At 36.2% G+C, this 17,248-nt stretch overlaps 1 protein-coding gene across 2 annotated transcripts in view; it reads right to left on the minus strand.

Moving 5' to 3' along the window:
* Positions 1–17,248, minus strand: part of FBXL17 (F-box and leucine rich repeat protein 17) — a 470,512-nt gene that overhangs the window by 140,426 nt on the left and 312,838 nt on the right. For both annotated transcript variants that reach the window (XM_045837972.1, XM_045837971.1), the window contains one exon: positions 17,155–17,231. In XM_045837972.1, coding sequence (XP_045693928.1) covers positions 17,155–17,231 — 77 coding nt within the window. The remainder of the gene's footprint in view (positions 1–17,154; positions 17,232–17,248) is intronic.

The raw sequence follows: 17,248 nt of genomic DNA on the forward strand, positions 1-17,248 counted from the left end.
CAGTAGCTGCCAGAGGTTGGATATGGGAACAGAGACTAATTGTAAACAGACAAAAGGACCTTACTGGGGTGATAAAAATATTCTAAAGCTAGATTCTGGGGATAACTGTACAGCTAATTAACCTACTAAAATAATTTAATTGTACACAGCAAATGGGCAAATTTTATGATATGTAAATGAAGTTCTTTTTTTAAGTAAGTGAAAAAAACTTAAGGACCCCCAAATGAAGGAGGAATGCCACAATTACCTTGAGGAGACTCGCTAGTCTTGGTAGCCTGAGTTTAATGGCCCATTACAGCAGAGTTGAGAAGAATATCTACTGTAAGAATTAAAGCAACAGGCCACCCCTCACATAACTTTGGGGTGTGAATTACCCTTCTTCCCTGTTCTTGGAAACATCTACCTGATAAATAAACTTAAAGGATGTCCACATTGCTAGTGCCTTAGAGTTCCTGGTAGAAGCAAACAAATCTTTGGAGGCATATCCATTAACCCAGGCACCATTAGACTCCCACAGATAAAGTCCAAATAACAGCCCACGATTAAAAACAAAAATGAAATATATAAGCCACTGTGAATAAGAGCCAACAAAAAGAAAAAACAAAAGAATAAAACCCCAAAGGACTTCAGATTTTAGATTATCAGAAATAAATGTTTATTTAAACTATATGAAAACCAATCAGAATTTCTAGAAATTAAAAATAGGACCCCTGAAACTTAAAATGCAATGGATAGTTTAAATAGTGAAAATTAGACAGAACTGAAGAAAAATTAGTAAATTGAAAGACAATTCTAAAGAGAGCATCTTTCACAGCACAAGAACAGATAATACAAGAGAAACTGATAAACACAGCACAAGAAGGTCTAATATCTGATTAATTATATGTCCATAAGAAAATAATAGTGATAATGGGGGAAAGTGAATGTTTGAAAAAGTAATTATTGAAATTCTCCCCAAAATCGATGAAAAAACTGAGTCTTCAGATTCAGAATGCTCTACAAATTCTAAGCATATCAAAAAAAATGCCTAAGTAGAGCTATCACAGAACAACTGTGTAACAGTAAAAGAAAAAAAAAGATGATGATGATTGGCAGCTCTCTCGACACAATGGAAGCCAGATGACAATGGAATTTTTCAAAACACTAAAAGAAAATAACTGTAATTTTTCATATTGTGTACCCAGCTAAATGATCTGATATTTTAAAAAATATGTGTGTGTAGAAGCCTCACACATTGTGCTTAATGAACACAATTTTCCCTTCTTTGGTTTGTAGTCCAGAACTCAATCCACGGAGCCATGCCAGCCAGGGCAATTTTTCCCATTCTTAAATAAACTGACAAAAACGTTGTCCTACTTAAATAATTAGGTAAAAAAAATACATACTATTTCAAAAAAGTTTACATAAGAAGTTAATAAAAAGTATTTCTAAAATCACTACACAAAAGAATATTCTATTATCACATAAAATGATTCACTTAAACAATAAACATTTTCTACCACCTTTGCAATTCTACAGAGGAAAGGTAAGCCTGGGTGGTCTCACCAAGAAGCCGGGTGGGACAGCTGGTGCCTCCATTAGGCTATGGATAAAAAGCACCCCCCACCTGAGAAAGAGGATAGGTTTGTTCTGGATTTGGAGCTGAAGGAAACTAAGCCTCAGTTCCCTCCTCTAAACAAATCAGGGGCTTCATAAGAACCAACATTTTCTAACAGTTCCTACAGCTCTGAAGCCTGACAATTTTTTTATCCCAATCCTATAGGATGCCTCTGAAACATCAGTCTTCCATAATCTCAGAACCAAGCCAGTTGGAAATTAACTCTAAATAGAATTTGTAGCACATTATATAATACAGTATTGCAATATTTTCACACTAGTAATTGTATCAGCTAGGAAGTTTCCAATCCTGATTCCTCATTCTGCAGCCCCAGATTTAATAATAGAAACACCTGCTTTAAAAGGTGTTTGAAAAACTGACAGCTTTTTTGGAAGAACATTGCGCTGGTTGGAGGACACTAGTTAGGGGATACTAGGTGTCAGTATACAGGTCTTCCCAACAATAGCAAAAAAAATTGCTACAGTGGCAAATTTTCAGATTTTTTTCCTGTTTAGTGATGTCATTTGGGACCAGATTGATGTATTAGGCAATACTCCTAGTGATTCTACTGCCTGACATTAGCAAGGCTTTCTCCCTTGTGCAGAACTAACTCGGGAATCTAAAGGCGCTTGTGCCTGTGGCTGCGTCCGGCCTGCGTGTGAGGTGTCAGAGCTCATAGTGGGGCTGGGACAGGTCAGGGCTGGAGCAGAGGGTTTGGAGACAGCAGTGCCATCCTGTCAAATGGCTAACACCCTCCTCCATAATATTAAGAGTAAAATATCTGTTTATTTAAAAAATGCTCTGGAGAGGAGGCAAGAAATATGGTGCAGATGGTAGTTAAATGTTTGCCCTCTAATAAAATATAAAATAATTTTAACATTTGAAGTAAAATCTAAAGTGGATTTAAAAATCCTACAGTGGGTAAAGGGTAACAAAACCATTTTCCTTTCTGGATGAGGATATGAGCTTTGGTTAATTTCCTAGATGTGCACCCCTAAAATGGCTTAATAACCATGTTCCTAGGCAACATTGCTCACAGTAACGACGACTCTCACTGGCAGACAGCATCTGTCCAGTTTGAGAGAACTATCAGTACTGGCAGGGGGCACCACTGCTTTAGAGTCCCTGAATGTGGTCATTCTTGTAACTGGACGTGCAACTTTGGGGATGCTAGATGCTACACCTATTGATTGTTCCGAGAGATATTTGTTCTTGAGGGTTAGAAGCTTCCAAGCCAGGACAATGCCCACAGCCATGCCAGATGGATCTCATCTCCTTGCACTTCAGCTTTCTTCTGATGGATGAAAGAAGATGCTTCCCTGACTGCTGTGTGCACTGTGGCATGGGCTGCTGCAAGGTTTCCGAAAGAAACGGGCTGACACTGCTCCACGACAAGCTGAGGTTCCCATTCTTCACCCTACTGGGAGGACTTGGTCAAGAGTAGTCTATGATGGCTAAATGTCCAAACCTTCAGTTGAACCTCATAAGATGTCATGGTAGATGACATACCTAAATGTTTAATATCAGTATTTCTTTTGTAACCTAGGATAAACAACATATTGCTCGTCACAAACAAATGAATTTTTATAACATTTTGATTTATTCATTCATTCACTAATATTTTAGAAGGTTCATTTTAGGCTACTCTGTGATAAATGTACTCTAAGGTAGAAAGAAGACAAATAGGGAGTACAATTAAGTGGCTAATGAAGTTGTCAGTGGAGCTATTAATTTGAGATATACTTGGACGGCAGAGCTGATCTGGCTTGTTAATGGATGTGGTGAGAGAAACAATGAATAGTGAGGCACCAGGGACAGCTAGGTTTTGGCTGGAGTGACAGGTGAATAGTGACCCCATTCACTGAGTCAGGGAAGACCAGCAATGGTTACAAAGAAGTGAGGATGTGATGGCAAGCAGCAAACAGCTATCCACTCTGCATTTAGATCCATCCACTGATAAGGCAGTGTAAGGAAAGGATGATTTGACAATAATCATAATTACAGATCCACTTTTATAACCAACATTATACACTTAATTCCTTTTATGGGAAGCAAGGATACATAAAAAAGTAGAAAACACAAAAGACATTTGTAAGTGTGCAGCACATCATGTGTTAAATTGAAACAACCTCAAGGTTCAACTTTCGTCACTGTTCAAGGAGAAAATCCTTTACTATGTACTTTTAGAATAAAGGATTTGCAACTATATGGTGCTTGAGAAATATGCTATTGCTGTAATTTAACTCACTGTATGGGGGACTCAAGATGCACAGTGGCATTCCAAACCAACTTTTAAAGAAAATTGCATGGAATTTTCAAGACATCAGGAGCGTTCTTAAAAGTTATGCAGAGAAAACGAATTTTTGATAGCTATGAATTACATTTAGTGCTACCAGATTGCAGGGAACGCTCTTTTTGCCTCAGTATGGTTACAATTACTGTTGACAAAGTTTTAATTTAAATTTTTAAAGATTTCAATGGAAGAATGTGGGTCACTTAATTTTCATTCACTGTGTAAGCATTACTAGTGGCAGAAAGCAAGCTTTGTTGTGAGGGTCCAATCTTGGCCCTGGAATCCACCTTCTCCGCAGTCGCTGGGAATTGAGTATGTGTCAGTGAGAATAATTTGGCTCTCAGTTAGTCAGTCAGGGGACTGAACATGCACAGTGAGACACCAGCCTGGCATGGAACAGAAGCTCAGTTCAGAAAATACTTAAATGCACTTGTGAGACAGACTCAAGTCCACACAAATCATATATTATCATCACAAGCTGGAAGGGATTCGATCTTTCCTAGCAGGTTGTAGATTTAGATAGATTTGTAATAGTCCAAAAATACACCACACAGCTCCAAAGCCTAATTCTACAATTTTCAACTGGTTTCCTAAAATTGAAAAAAAGAAAGAGGTAAATATTTGCAGAGTCCATTGCATGTAAAAAAAATGTTTTAAGGAGCCTTACTATATATCAGGAAATTTTAAGAAATTATAGTAGGTGTCTAATTTAAATGTTGTATCTTAACTATTTTAAAATTCTATGCTATGTAGGCCATTGAAAATAAAGACCACATGCTTGAATAAAAAGTTAAAAATTGTATTTTTCCATAAATCCAAGAGAGCAGAATAGATTCCAAATCAACAGTCTATCTAGCAAAGAGATGGAGAATGAGCTGTGTGAGAGAAGCAGCCTAACTGTGGAAAGGCTGTGCCTTTCCAGATAATTTTCGTGTGTGGAGGAGAGAGTCTTTCCTCAGACTTTGTGCTGCTTGGTATCCTGTCTATCCTCAAAGGCCACTAGGTCTAGAATCAGTGAATGTGACATCTGTACACATATTGATATGTGTAGCACTCCCTGAATTTGTTCCAGGTCCCAAATACCATGGAAGGAAAAGAGCAAGACAGAAATTTGAGCCGAACATGCGTGTGGGGTGTAGGAGACTGGCCTGCATGGCAATATATTTCCCAAGCATGTAAATAATAACGGTATCCTGGTAAATACCACACACCAAGGGCTGTGGCAACAAAGAAACTACAATTTATGTGCGAGTTTCAGCATATTTGGTAAACTTACTCCTTGTTCTGCCAATCAAAATAGAAAATTTATCAGAATCTGAGTGAGAAGAAACCACTAAATATGTTCTAATTTATATATTTTAGAAAGTATATCATTTGCAAACCCTGACTGCAAGGTGTGTTGGAATGGTAAGTTGAAAACGAATGCTTCAGAAGATTTCATCCAATTTCTTTTGTAAACCAGAACAGAAGGTATGATTCTCAGAAAAAGCCAAGCACATTTGCCTCAATACAAAATAGGACTGATTGAATTTCAAACTCTTCATTTATTTTGTAGAGCTGAAATGTTAAGTTCCTTATTCTGTTCAAAATCAACTTGAATCTTATTTATTATGATATATATGTATATATATCATGCATATGCTATTATAACTATTACTTTTTATACAAAGTGTGTTTTATGGTGAGACCCCCTCAAAAAGTGGAATTATCTTCTGGAGGGCAGGCCCCTTATAGTACAGGCTTCTCCTGCTAGGTGGGTGTTCTAGGAACCCATCTGTATCAGTGTGCCAGCTGGTATTGTGAGAGGCTGTATTTGGCTTCAGTGAGTTTTTTTCTGAAGACTCTTTCAACACGTTTGCCCATTTCATCATGGGGGATTTACAAGTACACCTGCCCACACTGTGCTGAGTGTTCAGCAGTTTTTGACCAAAAATGGCATGACCTCCATACATCACCCTCCCTACTTACCCCATGTGGCCCTGAGTGACTTTTTTGTTTGTTTGTTTCCCCAGATTAAAAAAAAAGTTCTCACAGGAAAATGTTTGGCCAATATGGAAGAGGTGAAAGAAAAAATGGCAGAAGCACTAAAAGGCATCAAAATCAACAAGTTCAAAAACCACTTTGAGCAGTGGGAAAAATGTCTTGATAGGTGTATTGCATACAATGGGGAATACTGAAGCTGACTGAAGTTTAAACATGTAAGAATAAATATACAATTTTTTATAGATATATTCCAGTTTTTTCTAGGTCCCCCCTATTATTGTCATTCACTTAAAAGGAGTTTTTGCTTACTAAAGAGTATAAATAACTGAAAACTTCAAGTACATTCTTCTCAAGCATGTTTATGAAGTGTCATTATAGATGGTTTAGCTTGGTCACGAGTTGCTTCCTGCACAACTGTCTTGTCCTCAGTCCAATAGAGAAGCATCTCTGGACTTCAAATCACATTGGACTTTCCAGGGCTGACTTTGGAGATATTCTCAAACACACAGAGGGCAGGGAAAGAGCCGGATCTTACTATGATATTATCGTGATTTTAAATCTAAAAGGACAGAAGGATCCTTTATAAGAGGAAATAAACTATCTTCACAGCAAGCCTGCCTTCTTGGAGAAGATCGTAGAGCCTTATGTGAGGAAAGATAGCAAGAAGGGAATAAAATGGAAAATTTTACTTAATAAAGAGATAGAGATAATTAAAAACATGCTATAAGTAGCAAAAATCAAACAGTATTTAGGTAGTTTTCCACATCATTTTTTCTGCTCCTAAGAATTATTTACCCTATGGGAATATCTTGGCAAGTGAAACTTATATTATAGTCACACTAAGAGAATTCATTTTAAAAGGCTATAGAATAACAAATAGAAAAGTAGCATAACTCCCTGAAGACAGAGAGAATTTTCTTTTGTTTACTCCTTACTTCTAATTTTTAAAACCTCCTTTTCTCTGCCCACATTCATCATCCTCGGTGAAAGACATGTAGTTCTCAGGCATTGGCACACACTGCAGACAGAGGCACACGGGCTACATCAGCCGCGTCAACTCACACAATCGTCTGAAGGGTTGAAAAGTTCAAACTATTTATTTAATGTCATGCAGATAAACTCAAGAAAAGAAACACATTTGACAGATGAATTCTAGGTGATTCAGTCTTACAAACCCAAGGGAATGTTTTAAGAGAAGGATTAAAATGAGTGGCTCAATATTAAAGTTAAAAGTAAGTTTGATTTACTTAATTAGGAAATTAAATTAACAAAACTACCTTTTTGCCTCAGGAGAAAGTTCCATTTAATATCTATTCTAAAGTAAAACCATCAAGAGAATCTGTTCAATTCTCTTACTCCCCAAAATATGAGATGAAAGAATATTAGCCCCTTATTTCATAGGTAATATGATCCACATATGGGACTTGACAAGGTTGGGAAGGTTGGCATCTTCTACCTTGAAAAGAAGTGTCCATTTTGCACCAAGAAAATCTATCAGTTGTCCACTGCTCAGCAGGTCACTGACTGACAGATCCAGTTCCTACCTAAACACTGAAGGAGAGACTGAACTACAGCAGTGTTTTTCAAACTGCTGGTCATTCTAGTAAGTGATGAAATCAATTTAGTGAGAATTCACCAAGCCTATTACATGCAAAAGCTATTTTTCACTGTAATACAAGGAAGTTTGAAAGCCCTGAATGAGATTATGTAAGACCATATATTTTGAACACTTTTCTACTTATTCCAAATGGGCCCAAGATGTCCAATTTTAGCACTTACTTAAAACAAATGGAGAAAATCTGAGATGAACAATATCAGAAGAAAATCTCCAGAAAGTTGATGAAGTAGCTAAAACGTAAAATTACTCCTACCCGTGTCCCACCCCTAACTTCTCCAAAAGCAGAAAGTATAGGTAGAATTAAGAGAGTGCTGTGAAAAAGAACTAGAACTTTTTAGTGTGCTGGGAATCCCATCATTTATGAGGGATCTTCCCACCCTCATTTATGAGGGTACCTTAAAACCTGGGCTGATGTTGCTGAGTTGTGGTGGGAAGTGTGCTTGTGATGAGGTGTAGAACAGGCATTAAGCTAGAGTAATAAAAAGCAGAAAATACACAATTGAGAGTGCAGCACAGACTTAGAAGAGGAACCTCCCCCACCCCGCAAAAGCCTAATTCACCCAAAGAACCAGAGTTCTTTAAAAAAAATAATAATAAAATGGCTGATGCTATATGTGTAGAGCATGAAATGCCTAAGTGTGGTATATCTTGACAGAATCAGTATATGACAAAATGTAGGGAAACCAACTTGGAAGAAGTTTTTACTACCAAAGATAAGAGTTGAGTATCAACAAAAAAAAATGACTACAATGGATTATTGAGTTTATGATGATAATTAGAGAAAACAGAAATAACTCCTCATTGCTCATCTTTGGAGGATGATGGGAACCAAATCAATATTTTGAAAACTGGTAAATAAAAATAAAGAATCATACGCTATTCCTTCCATTCCTATATAAATAAAACTCAGGTAAACTAAAAGGCTGATAAAGAAAGGCTGTTATTAATATAAGGAAGTCCTGCTAATAAATGAAGAGAGAAAGACCTTTTGGTAATGCTTTATCCTATTAATTAATGCTAGTGGACATAATGATGTGAGCCTAATTAGTGATAGACACAGAGTAGAATCAATTATTTTAATGTTTAATTTATATTTTTCTGTGAGTGTCTCTATCACTTTCTAATGGGAAACTTGACAGATGTTTATTTATTTTTGTTGTTTTTTTTTTTCAAAATAAATCAGATGCCAAGTGTGTCAAGTAGGCTAATTAACCAGGATATAATGACAGGATTTAGTCAAACATCAGCTGGGGAGGGCAAAATTATCTCAAAGAGAAGGTAAAGACCCAGCAGAGCCCTTCTAAGTGGAAGGAGACACAGACTGACGCTTCAGGAGAGGGGCATGCAGTTCTTGGGAGTTTCTTCCCTTTCTGCTCCTATTTTTCATGATACTTCAGGAAGCGAGGAGTACTCAAGTTAAAGAACAGAGAGAAGACAGAGCAAAGCTGCACTGAAGAGATTCTATGTTGACTTTGCAGACAGTGTTCTTGGAAGAGGCTCTTCTCAGGGAACAACAGTAACAGGCAATCGAGACAGAGGATAACACAGGCCCCATGAACACTGGAGCCTAGGTTTAAGGAAGGTGAATTGAAGAAAACAATTGTTCATGTTTACAATCATGTATCTCTAGAAATAGCTATACTTTCAAAAAACTGCTATGAAATTCTGGCATTTAGTCTGGGCTAAAATTGCTTTTAAAAGATCATTTAAATGAAGAAATCATCTCGATAGGAAAAGTAGAGAAATCTGACAAGTTATTTGCACATAATATAGTGAATTATTTGCAATGGGGAGATTTTATTTCCAGGTTTGCTAATTAATTAAAATCTGTCAGGGCTGAAATTTCTCATCTATTAAAGAATAATAATGTTTCTTCTTCCTTCATAAGTTTTTTGGTAATAATTTAAAAAGGAAATGTAAGAAAAATTTTTAACTCATGAAGAATTACATACAGTTTTGAAATTATTAAGAGAACATTTGTTGAATACATGAACACAAACTGAACATCAATGAGAGTCTCTACCTTCTGGCAAGAGGCCGTTTAATCATCGCATGCAACTAATATTTGTTGTCAGCATAACAAAGTTATGTGAATAAGCACATTAAATCTATTAGGTTCTATAAGTACATAATTAGATCACGTAAGGTAGCTACTTTGTGACACTGGTTTTTTAATACTCAGGTGGACGAACATGGTAGTATAAAATTGTATTTTTAAACTCTGACAACTGCAAAAATGCAACAAAGTTTTCTAATAATCAACCTAAGTGCATCACTGATCTATGAGTAAGAATGCAAGAAACTGACTTAATATTGAATCCATACCATACCACTACTCACAAACTACATGAACCTGAGCCTTTCCAGGCCTCAGGTTCCACAGCTGTACGCTTGAATATTAATAGTGGGGCATTTAGGGGATTAAATGAATAAAGCTACAAAGAAAACCAAAAACACCCAATAAATGTTAAATATTCTATCATTATGATTATTGTTTTAAAAGTTTATATTGACTTCTTTCAATTGTACTGGATACTTAATTAGTAGTTAAAATCCAAAGTGGTGTTTCCTTTTATACATGTGAAGTGAAGCGGTTACCATGGGAATGGTAAATAAGACAGGAAAAGTATAGATGAAAGTTGGAACTTACCCTGATTTTTCAACTAGAATATCTTCATAAAGTTTCTTCAAAATTTGTCCATGTGTGCATGTAATTACTTTGGCTGATTTCTGTTCCTTCTTTAGATTAACCAATGCATACAAACTCATCCTTTCCGACACCTGTTCTTGCTCTGAGCCTTTCCTGGGGTAGTACCAACTCAAATGCACTGCCTTCTCATCCTTGTCCTCCTGTTCCTCCTACACCACAAATCTTTCCCTAATGATTTCAGTCTCTGATGACCCAGTCATCCTGAGCCTCTACATTTTACTGGACATTTTAAAATTTGACACCATTATATTGCTTAATATTTAGACAATGCTTTCAGTGCTTATATCTTCCTTCTCAACATAAGAGTATGTGCTTCTCAACCATCTCTGTATTCTCCACAGCACCCACCCAGCACACAGACAGCAAACATTTGCTGAATGAAACAAACAAAAAAACAGCACAGAATAAATCCCAGGATCAGAAAAACTTTTAAATATCATACAGATCAATTCCTTACCCAAAGCTTCCAACTTTCCACATCTTCCTCAAGAGATGATTATCTCAGTTTGAATAACTTCCATAATAGAGTACTTACCACTCAAGACACCTATTTTCAAGAAGTTTTAAACATTAGGAAGTTGTTTCTTGTGTGGAATATTAGAAATCTAGTATAACTGCAATTATCTTGGTGTTCATTGCAGTCCCTTTTAGCTCTACTCATCAGTGATAGAATAGAGATAAAGAAAAATAATGATTCTATTGATACCACAACATAGTGCAAGGAAAACAAATGCTGAGTCTGCATACTCAAGGGTACTAAGCAATAAGGGTTAAAGATAGGAACTCTGTGAAAAATAACTATGTGATTGAAATGAATTATTTTATCTATAAAAGGACTCCACAAGAATGTTAAAATGGCTACTTAAAATGTAAAGGAAACATATTTTAGAAATGCTAACATTATTGAGGAAAGTAAAGTTGAAAGTTAACATTTGTTAATAATCTAGTTAAATATGGAAATTTACCACTTGGTTATAAAAATTAATAAACTAATTTGTAGCAACAACACATTTGGAAGTTTAAGAAAGTTTAGGGGCAAACACACAGAAACTGCTCCATTTGTCTTTTAAATATAGGTTATAAAGTTTCTTAATTAAAAAAAAAAACTTCTATTATACATGAAACTGGAGTTGGCCTTTGAATTTTCTTGGAATATTTTCTTGAAGAAATGTTCTAAGTCTTTCTCAATAGATTTGAGATCTGTAGTTGATTATGGCAAAACACAGTGATAAACATTATTGTTGCTCAGTCTTTCATTTCAAGGTTATATAGCTGTACTTTTAGGACAATGTAGGAAATATGGAAGGAAGTCACAATTTCTTTGTTGTCAAGCAAAGTAAAGCATTTAGAAAAACTTACAATTAAATTCAAATTTTTGGTGAAAAATCATGAACATTACAGAGAAGAAAGGGGAAAAAAGCATACTTGCTAAATACAACAGCAGACACATAAATTCGGTATCAGTTCAGTAGCAAGGAACACCAGGCATAGAATAAAGAAGTAGAAGTGAAGAGAAATCACTTTTAAGGTGGACATATAAAAAAGGGAAATTTGAAATAACAGATTTAGTAATTTAGTACTATTTTATTAGAAACAATATAAGCTATCTATATTTAAATAATAAAATGGAGAAAGCATGAATAATCAACAGTAAACAATAAGATATTCTTTTTGATTTGCAAATGTATTTTCTAAAGTACTTTGTCACTTGATAACTATTAGAGTTATTCTCACTGACAAAAGAAACTGAATCTTACCCAGCAATCTTTGAAATAGAACTTGAAAATGAAACAAAACAGAAAAAGGAAAAAATGGAATTCAATTTTAAATGGAAGATCATTGTATGTAATGCATACCTAATAATATAAAAATAAGATGATATAATAAAGAGCAAAATTATTTTTTGTACAATATTTTTTTCTTGAATAGTTTGTCAGTGTTGGTTTGGCAAGAAAAGACAAAGCACTCCCGGTACTGGTGTGACCCAAAACTCTTGCTGGGCTTCCTTTTTGTTTCTCCAGTGTGCTTATGTTTATAACATATCCTGGGTCCCACTTTTGGGTTAACTAACAGCTAAAGAGGTCTGGGACCCCAAGAAGTTGGGAATGTACAACCTATTAATCTTTCAATAACTTTAGAAGGTCAATAAGGCTCGGGTGAGGCATGGGTTACAGCAAAGCAAAGATTAATGTCAGCAGGCTGCTCTCCCCTGGTCTTCTTGTCAGGAAGGAGATGCATTATTTTTTCCTTCCTTCCTTCCTTCCTTCCTTCCTTCCTTCCTTCCTTCCTTCCTTCCTTCCTTCCTTCCTTCCTTCCTTCCTCCCTCCCTCCCTCCCTCCCTCCCTCCCTCCTTCCTTCTTTCTTTCTTTCTTTTTAAATAAGTGCTGTCCTCCAGATCTTACCAGAATGAACACTCCAGGAATGCAGAAACTATACATGTCCTGCATCTACAACAGAGCTCACCACATAGTAGGTGCTGAATCAATATTTGTTGACAGAATGAATATATATCTTGTCTAACATGTCACAGGCCAACTGCAGTGATATCTGAAATGATAACCATGGGGACAGTGACCTCATTGACTTCAGAGACCTTTAGTCCAGAGCAATCCAAAGCTTTTGTGGCAAGCTTTTGCATGAGGTTTAAAAGTCCCAGATCAGGCATAAGAGCACTTGGACCAAGTGGAATAAGGGTGAGCCGAAGATGTCCAGGGAGAGCATCCCTGGGGCTTACGGCAGTGACAGAGGCACAGGAAGAGCAGCACAGGCCGAGCCTGTGGGTTGTCATTGACCTTGTAGGCTCCAAACACCAATGGCAGTAGCTGAGTGTTTACAGTCCTCTTTAATTAAAGGTTATTTGACACCTTGAGAAGGAAAGATAAAAGAAGTCATCTAGCATTTATCTCTAGGGCCTCCAGGAGTGCTACAATCAAAAGAAATGTAGAAACAATCTAGAAAGGAACCTGGTTCCTTTTTACGTCTGCCCCCAACACAGGGTCGGACTGGTGGAATTCACTGTGGAGACCTGAAACAGACATCAGCACTCTGCTCATCCATCTCACTCAGTACACGGCAGGTCAGGTCAGTGTGCTGCAGCCCCAGGGAGACACTGGTTCTCACTGCCTTGGGCTTGGATGCTCCAAGTGGATTTCCACTCCGTGTCCTCCTTTGAATCCTACAAATACACTTTTCCAAAGGAGGAGAATTTTCAACAGAAAAGTGTTTCAAGGTGAATGGAAAGGTAGGTGGGAAACTATTAGCTGACAAATTATTATAGGAATGAAGAAAAGCAAAAGGGGAGCCAAGGGAAAATTATCCAAAAAAAAAAAAAATGAAGGCAACATAGGCAAGAGACAGAGGAGAAACCCAACATAGCAAATCAAAGATTTTAAACTTTTTGCTATAACTCTCTCATTATTCCCTACTGATAAGAACCTGTATCAGAGAGCTTAGGTATAGAAGTCAGCTACACAGCGACAGGGTAATATAGGTCAAATTTGTAAATGATGATTCCCACAATCAGCAAAGCCACACTTGGAGGAGGAGCAGGAAGAGGAGGGCAGATTCTTCTTGTTAAAAAAGAGATGATTTTATTCTAAGAACTGCCCACTGGTATGAATATCCACATGTCACCAGCAATGACATGGATGTTTTATACTCATTTTCACTACCTTTGATGTATTACCATGTGCTTAACAGAAGACAAAAGTAGGCAGTTAAGTAACTTGTTCAAGGTCACAAAGGAAAGAAGAGGCAAAGTTGAAATTCTAACCTAATCTCTAGCTCTTAAGTTTAAGTTTTTCCCACAATACTGCCTTTAACATATTTGTTCAGTGATAGAAGAGTGACAATATTAGATTTCTCTTCAGGGAACAATTTTCCAAGACTTCCATGTAGTTGTGCCTCACTTAGTGATTTGTTTATAACTGCGGTCCCTTACCATAGAGATCTATGCTCAATTTGGGGAATAAGAAGCCTATTGGTATGATAGTTTTCTTCATGACAGCTATATCCAATGTAAATTAAAATAAACATAACTTCATAACAGCCTGGCCAGGTGTTGCTAAGTATTGTAATATCACATTCAACATCTGTGAGAATCTTGACAAAAATTACAAATGATATGCCAGGCAAGCTGCTGTTTCTAAAATAATTTATCCTGCAAAAAATTTCAAGTCTCAGTATACTGTACTGAAAACATGTACAAACACGTGCCATGGAGAGAGGAGGGGGCACTAATGGGCTAGAATATGAGTAAAGCAGCAGGAAGCAGAATTAGGGAACAGTCTCTTAAATGACATTCTCCCAGTGTCAGGTAACATCAAATTTTACAATTTCTAAGTAACCCTAATAAAGTTCTACAGACTATACTTCTACTTATCCAATTAAAGAAGAGACACGGATTGAGTTTTTCCTTCTTAAAATTTGTAATTAACACAGGGTAAGGGATCACAGACAGCCTCCCCCAGCACAGCAGTTACCTCAACAACATGCCGTTTCTCTGGTTACAATGAATAATCCTTTTTGTTGTCTTTTCAACAAAAATTATTCATGTTGTTTTGGCATGGTACGGGGGGATGGTATGAGCTGAACTAGCTTTTAGCCATCTATTTACATTTTATAATCAAATAGCAATTATATTACAACCTTATAAACTATGGACCTTTTCCCCTCATATGCAATTGTGTCCCAACATTTTGAAAAACACGGCCAAAAAATGCAGGGACTTTTACGACAAATCCTCTGAATGCCTAAAACCTCAGAAAAGAAGGAAGAGAGACAAGGTAGGACAAAGAGCTTAGAAGTTGGAAAGACTGAGGTATGAGACAAATCCTAATAGATTTCTTGTCACCATGGGGCTATGTCCCCAAAATGTTCATTTTTGGTTCCTCCTCCTTGTTCTAAATCAGTTCTCAATTTTGGCTGACATTAGCATCACTTAAGCAGGTTTTACAAAGCTGTTGCCTGGGCTCCTACCCCCTAGACACTGATTCTTGAGTAAAGCTCAGACAGACACCAGCCTGCTTTAAAAATTGCCCAACTGACTCTAATGCACAAAGAGGGTTGAGAACCATTGACCTAAATAATTCAAAGATATGAATAAATATAAAGTATAAGGTTTTAACACAGTTTCAACTCACCACAAGAAATCTAAAAATCTCAAAAAACAGAACATAAAAAGCTATCACTAACAATAAACAGTAACAACAACAACAAAACAAAAACCTCTTCTAAGGCCTACAAAAGGAAAAGCAATGGAAATATTTTGCGTGAATCTCTTCTCTGTCCCCATTCTGTAGGAAAGCAACATTTATCAGTAGAATATACTGTGCTAATTCATGAAACTGAATGCCTGAGCAATACAGGAGCATGAAGTCAAACATTAATTCTCCATTTTACAAATGAGGAAAGTGAGCCTCCAAGATGTGAAAGCCAAAGAACAAAGACAGAACTTGACCCCTGATCTGTCTCAAACACAAAGATCTTCCTCTTTTCCATGTCTTCTGGAACATTTCTTTGCATTTGGCTAACTTAACAGGTGCTGGAACAGAGTGTAATTTCAGGAACATTATCTACTGCAGGATGTTGAAGGATTCTTTTTAAGGAACTTAATCCATAGCTCTTCTGGCTAGTAGCAATCTGACATTGGCAGTGAATAGGTAAAGGTAATATAAAGTTGGAGGGGCAGACAAAGGACTAATCGTAAAGGACCTTCAATGCCAAGTAAAGAGTTTGGAATGAATGACTGTACTAATTAATCAACAAATCTATGGGTACTGTATTGGGAAAGAAAACCCTCTAAGGCCTAGACAATAAGGAGATATCGGAGGTTTTCGAGTTACTATATCTGTGGTAATCTAATAAGCCAAACCAGAAAATTAACTACAATAAAAACCCCCATAAGAAAACATTCCATTTGCATGGTATGGTCAGGAAAAACAACAACAACTCAGAAATATTATGGATGAATTTGTGTAAGACACATTACCATTCTCAAAACATTAACTCAGAAAAGAAATCAGGGTTATTTTTAAGCCAAATCTTTGTAATGTTATTTTTTAAATTATAGCTTTAGTAGAATTTTTTCAAAGGATGAATTTAGCAGCTGGTGAAATACAACCCTCCTACTCAGGGCAGGTGGTCAGCATAACATCTGAGGGCTAGAGTCATAGTTAACAAGAATGACAGATTATTAGTTTCCCTTAAGGTAAAAGTCATATTCTCAAATATAAATGAACAAATTAAAATATCAGAAAAGAGAAAAGGAAACCATTTCAGTCTCCAGAAAGCCAAATATGTAGCTAAAACTCTATATTTAAATTAAATACACAAATCAATAAAATATAAACCTAAACAAAAAAGGAAAGAGTAGGTTATTTTTCTTTATTTCATACCTTTCATGTTTTTATAAAACACCATGGTTTTCCTACACCTTAAAGGGATATTGAAAATTAAGATAATTTAAAATGTTTCATACAAATGTATATACACTTTCCTCTACATCTAAACATGGACGTTTCCAATGCTTTGAAAAATTTAAAGCACTAAGAAGTTTGGCATTTGTAGTATCAGCAGGAATTCATTTGACATGACACTAAATTATGCAAATCAACTCAATATAATAATTTTTGGTTGTATTTATTACAGCAAATATTTAATTATATTGATATTATTTTCATTGTTTAGATCCTTTAGCCACAATTTGAATCCCATGTGAGTGTGTGTACATACAGGTGTGTGACTCCATGTGGCCATACATTGATATACATGTACATGACTCTAGTTTAATCTAATTATTTCTTAATTTTTTTTATTTTGGTATGATCAGAGTTAGCCCAAATAAAGATAAAAAGTCTTTATGAGATATTGCTCTTCATTTCTTTTTAAAACCTCTCCAAAATTGTGTAACATTTTATTCTTAAAAAGGATTAGAACAATGAATCATTACATACCATAATCTGTGATTTTACAGGACACCAAATACAGCTCTTTCAGGTTTTGTCCTTCCTTTGCAATGACCTCCACACACCTGAAACACACAAAAAA

The sequence above is a fragment of the Phyllostomus hastatus genome, unplaced genomic scaffold, assembly GCF_019186645.2.
Source record: "Phyllostomus hastatus isolate PE091 unplaced genomic scaffold, TTU_PhHast_1.1 phas_contig_254, whole genome shotgun sequence".
NCBI lineage: Eukaryota > Metazoa > Chordata > Mammalia > Chiroptera > Phyllostomidae > Phyllostomus > Phyllostomus hastatus.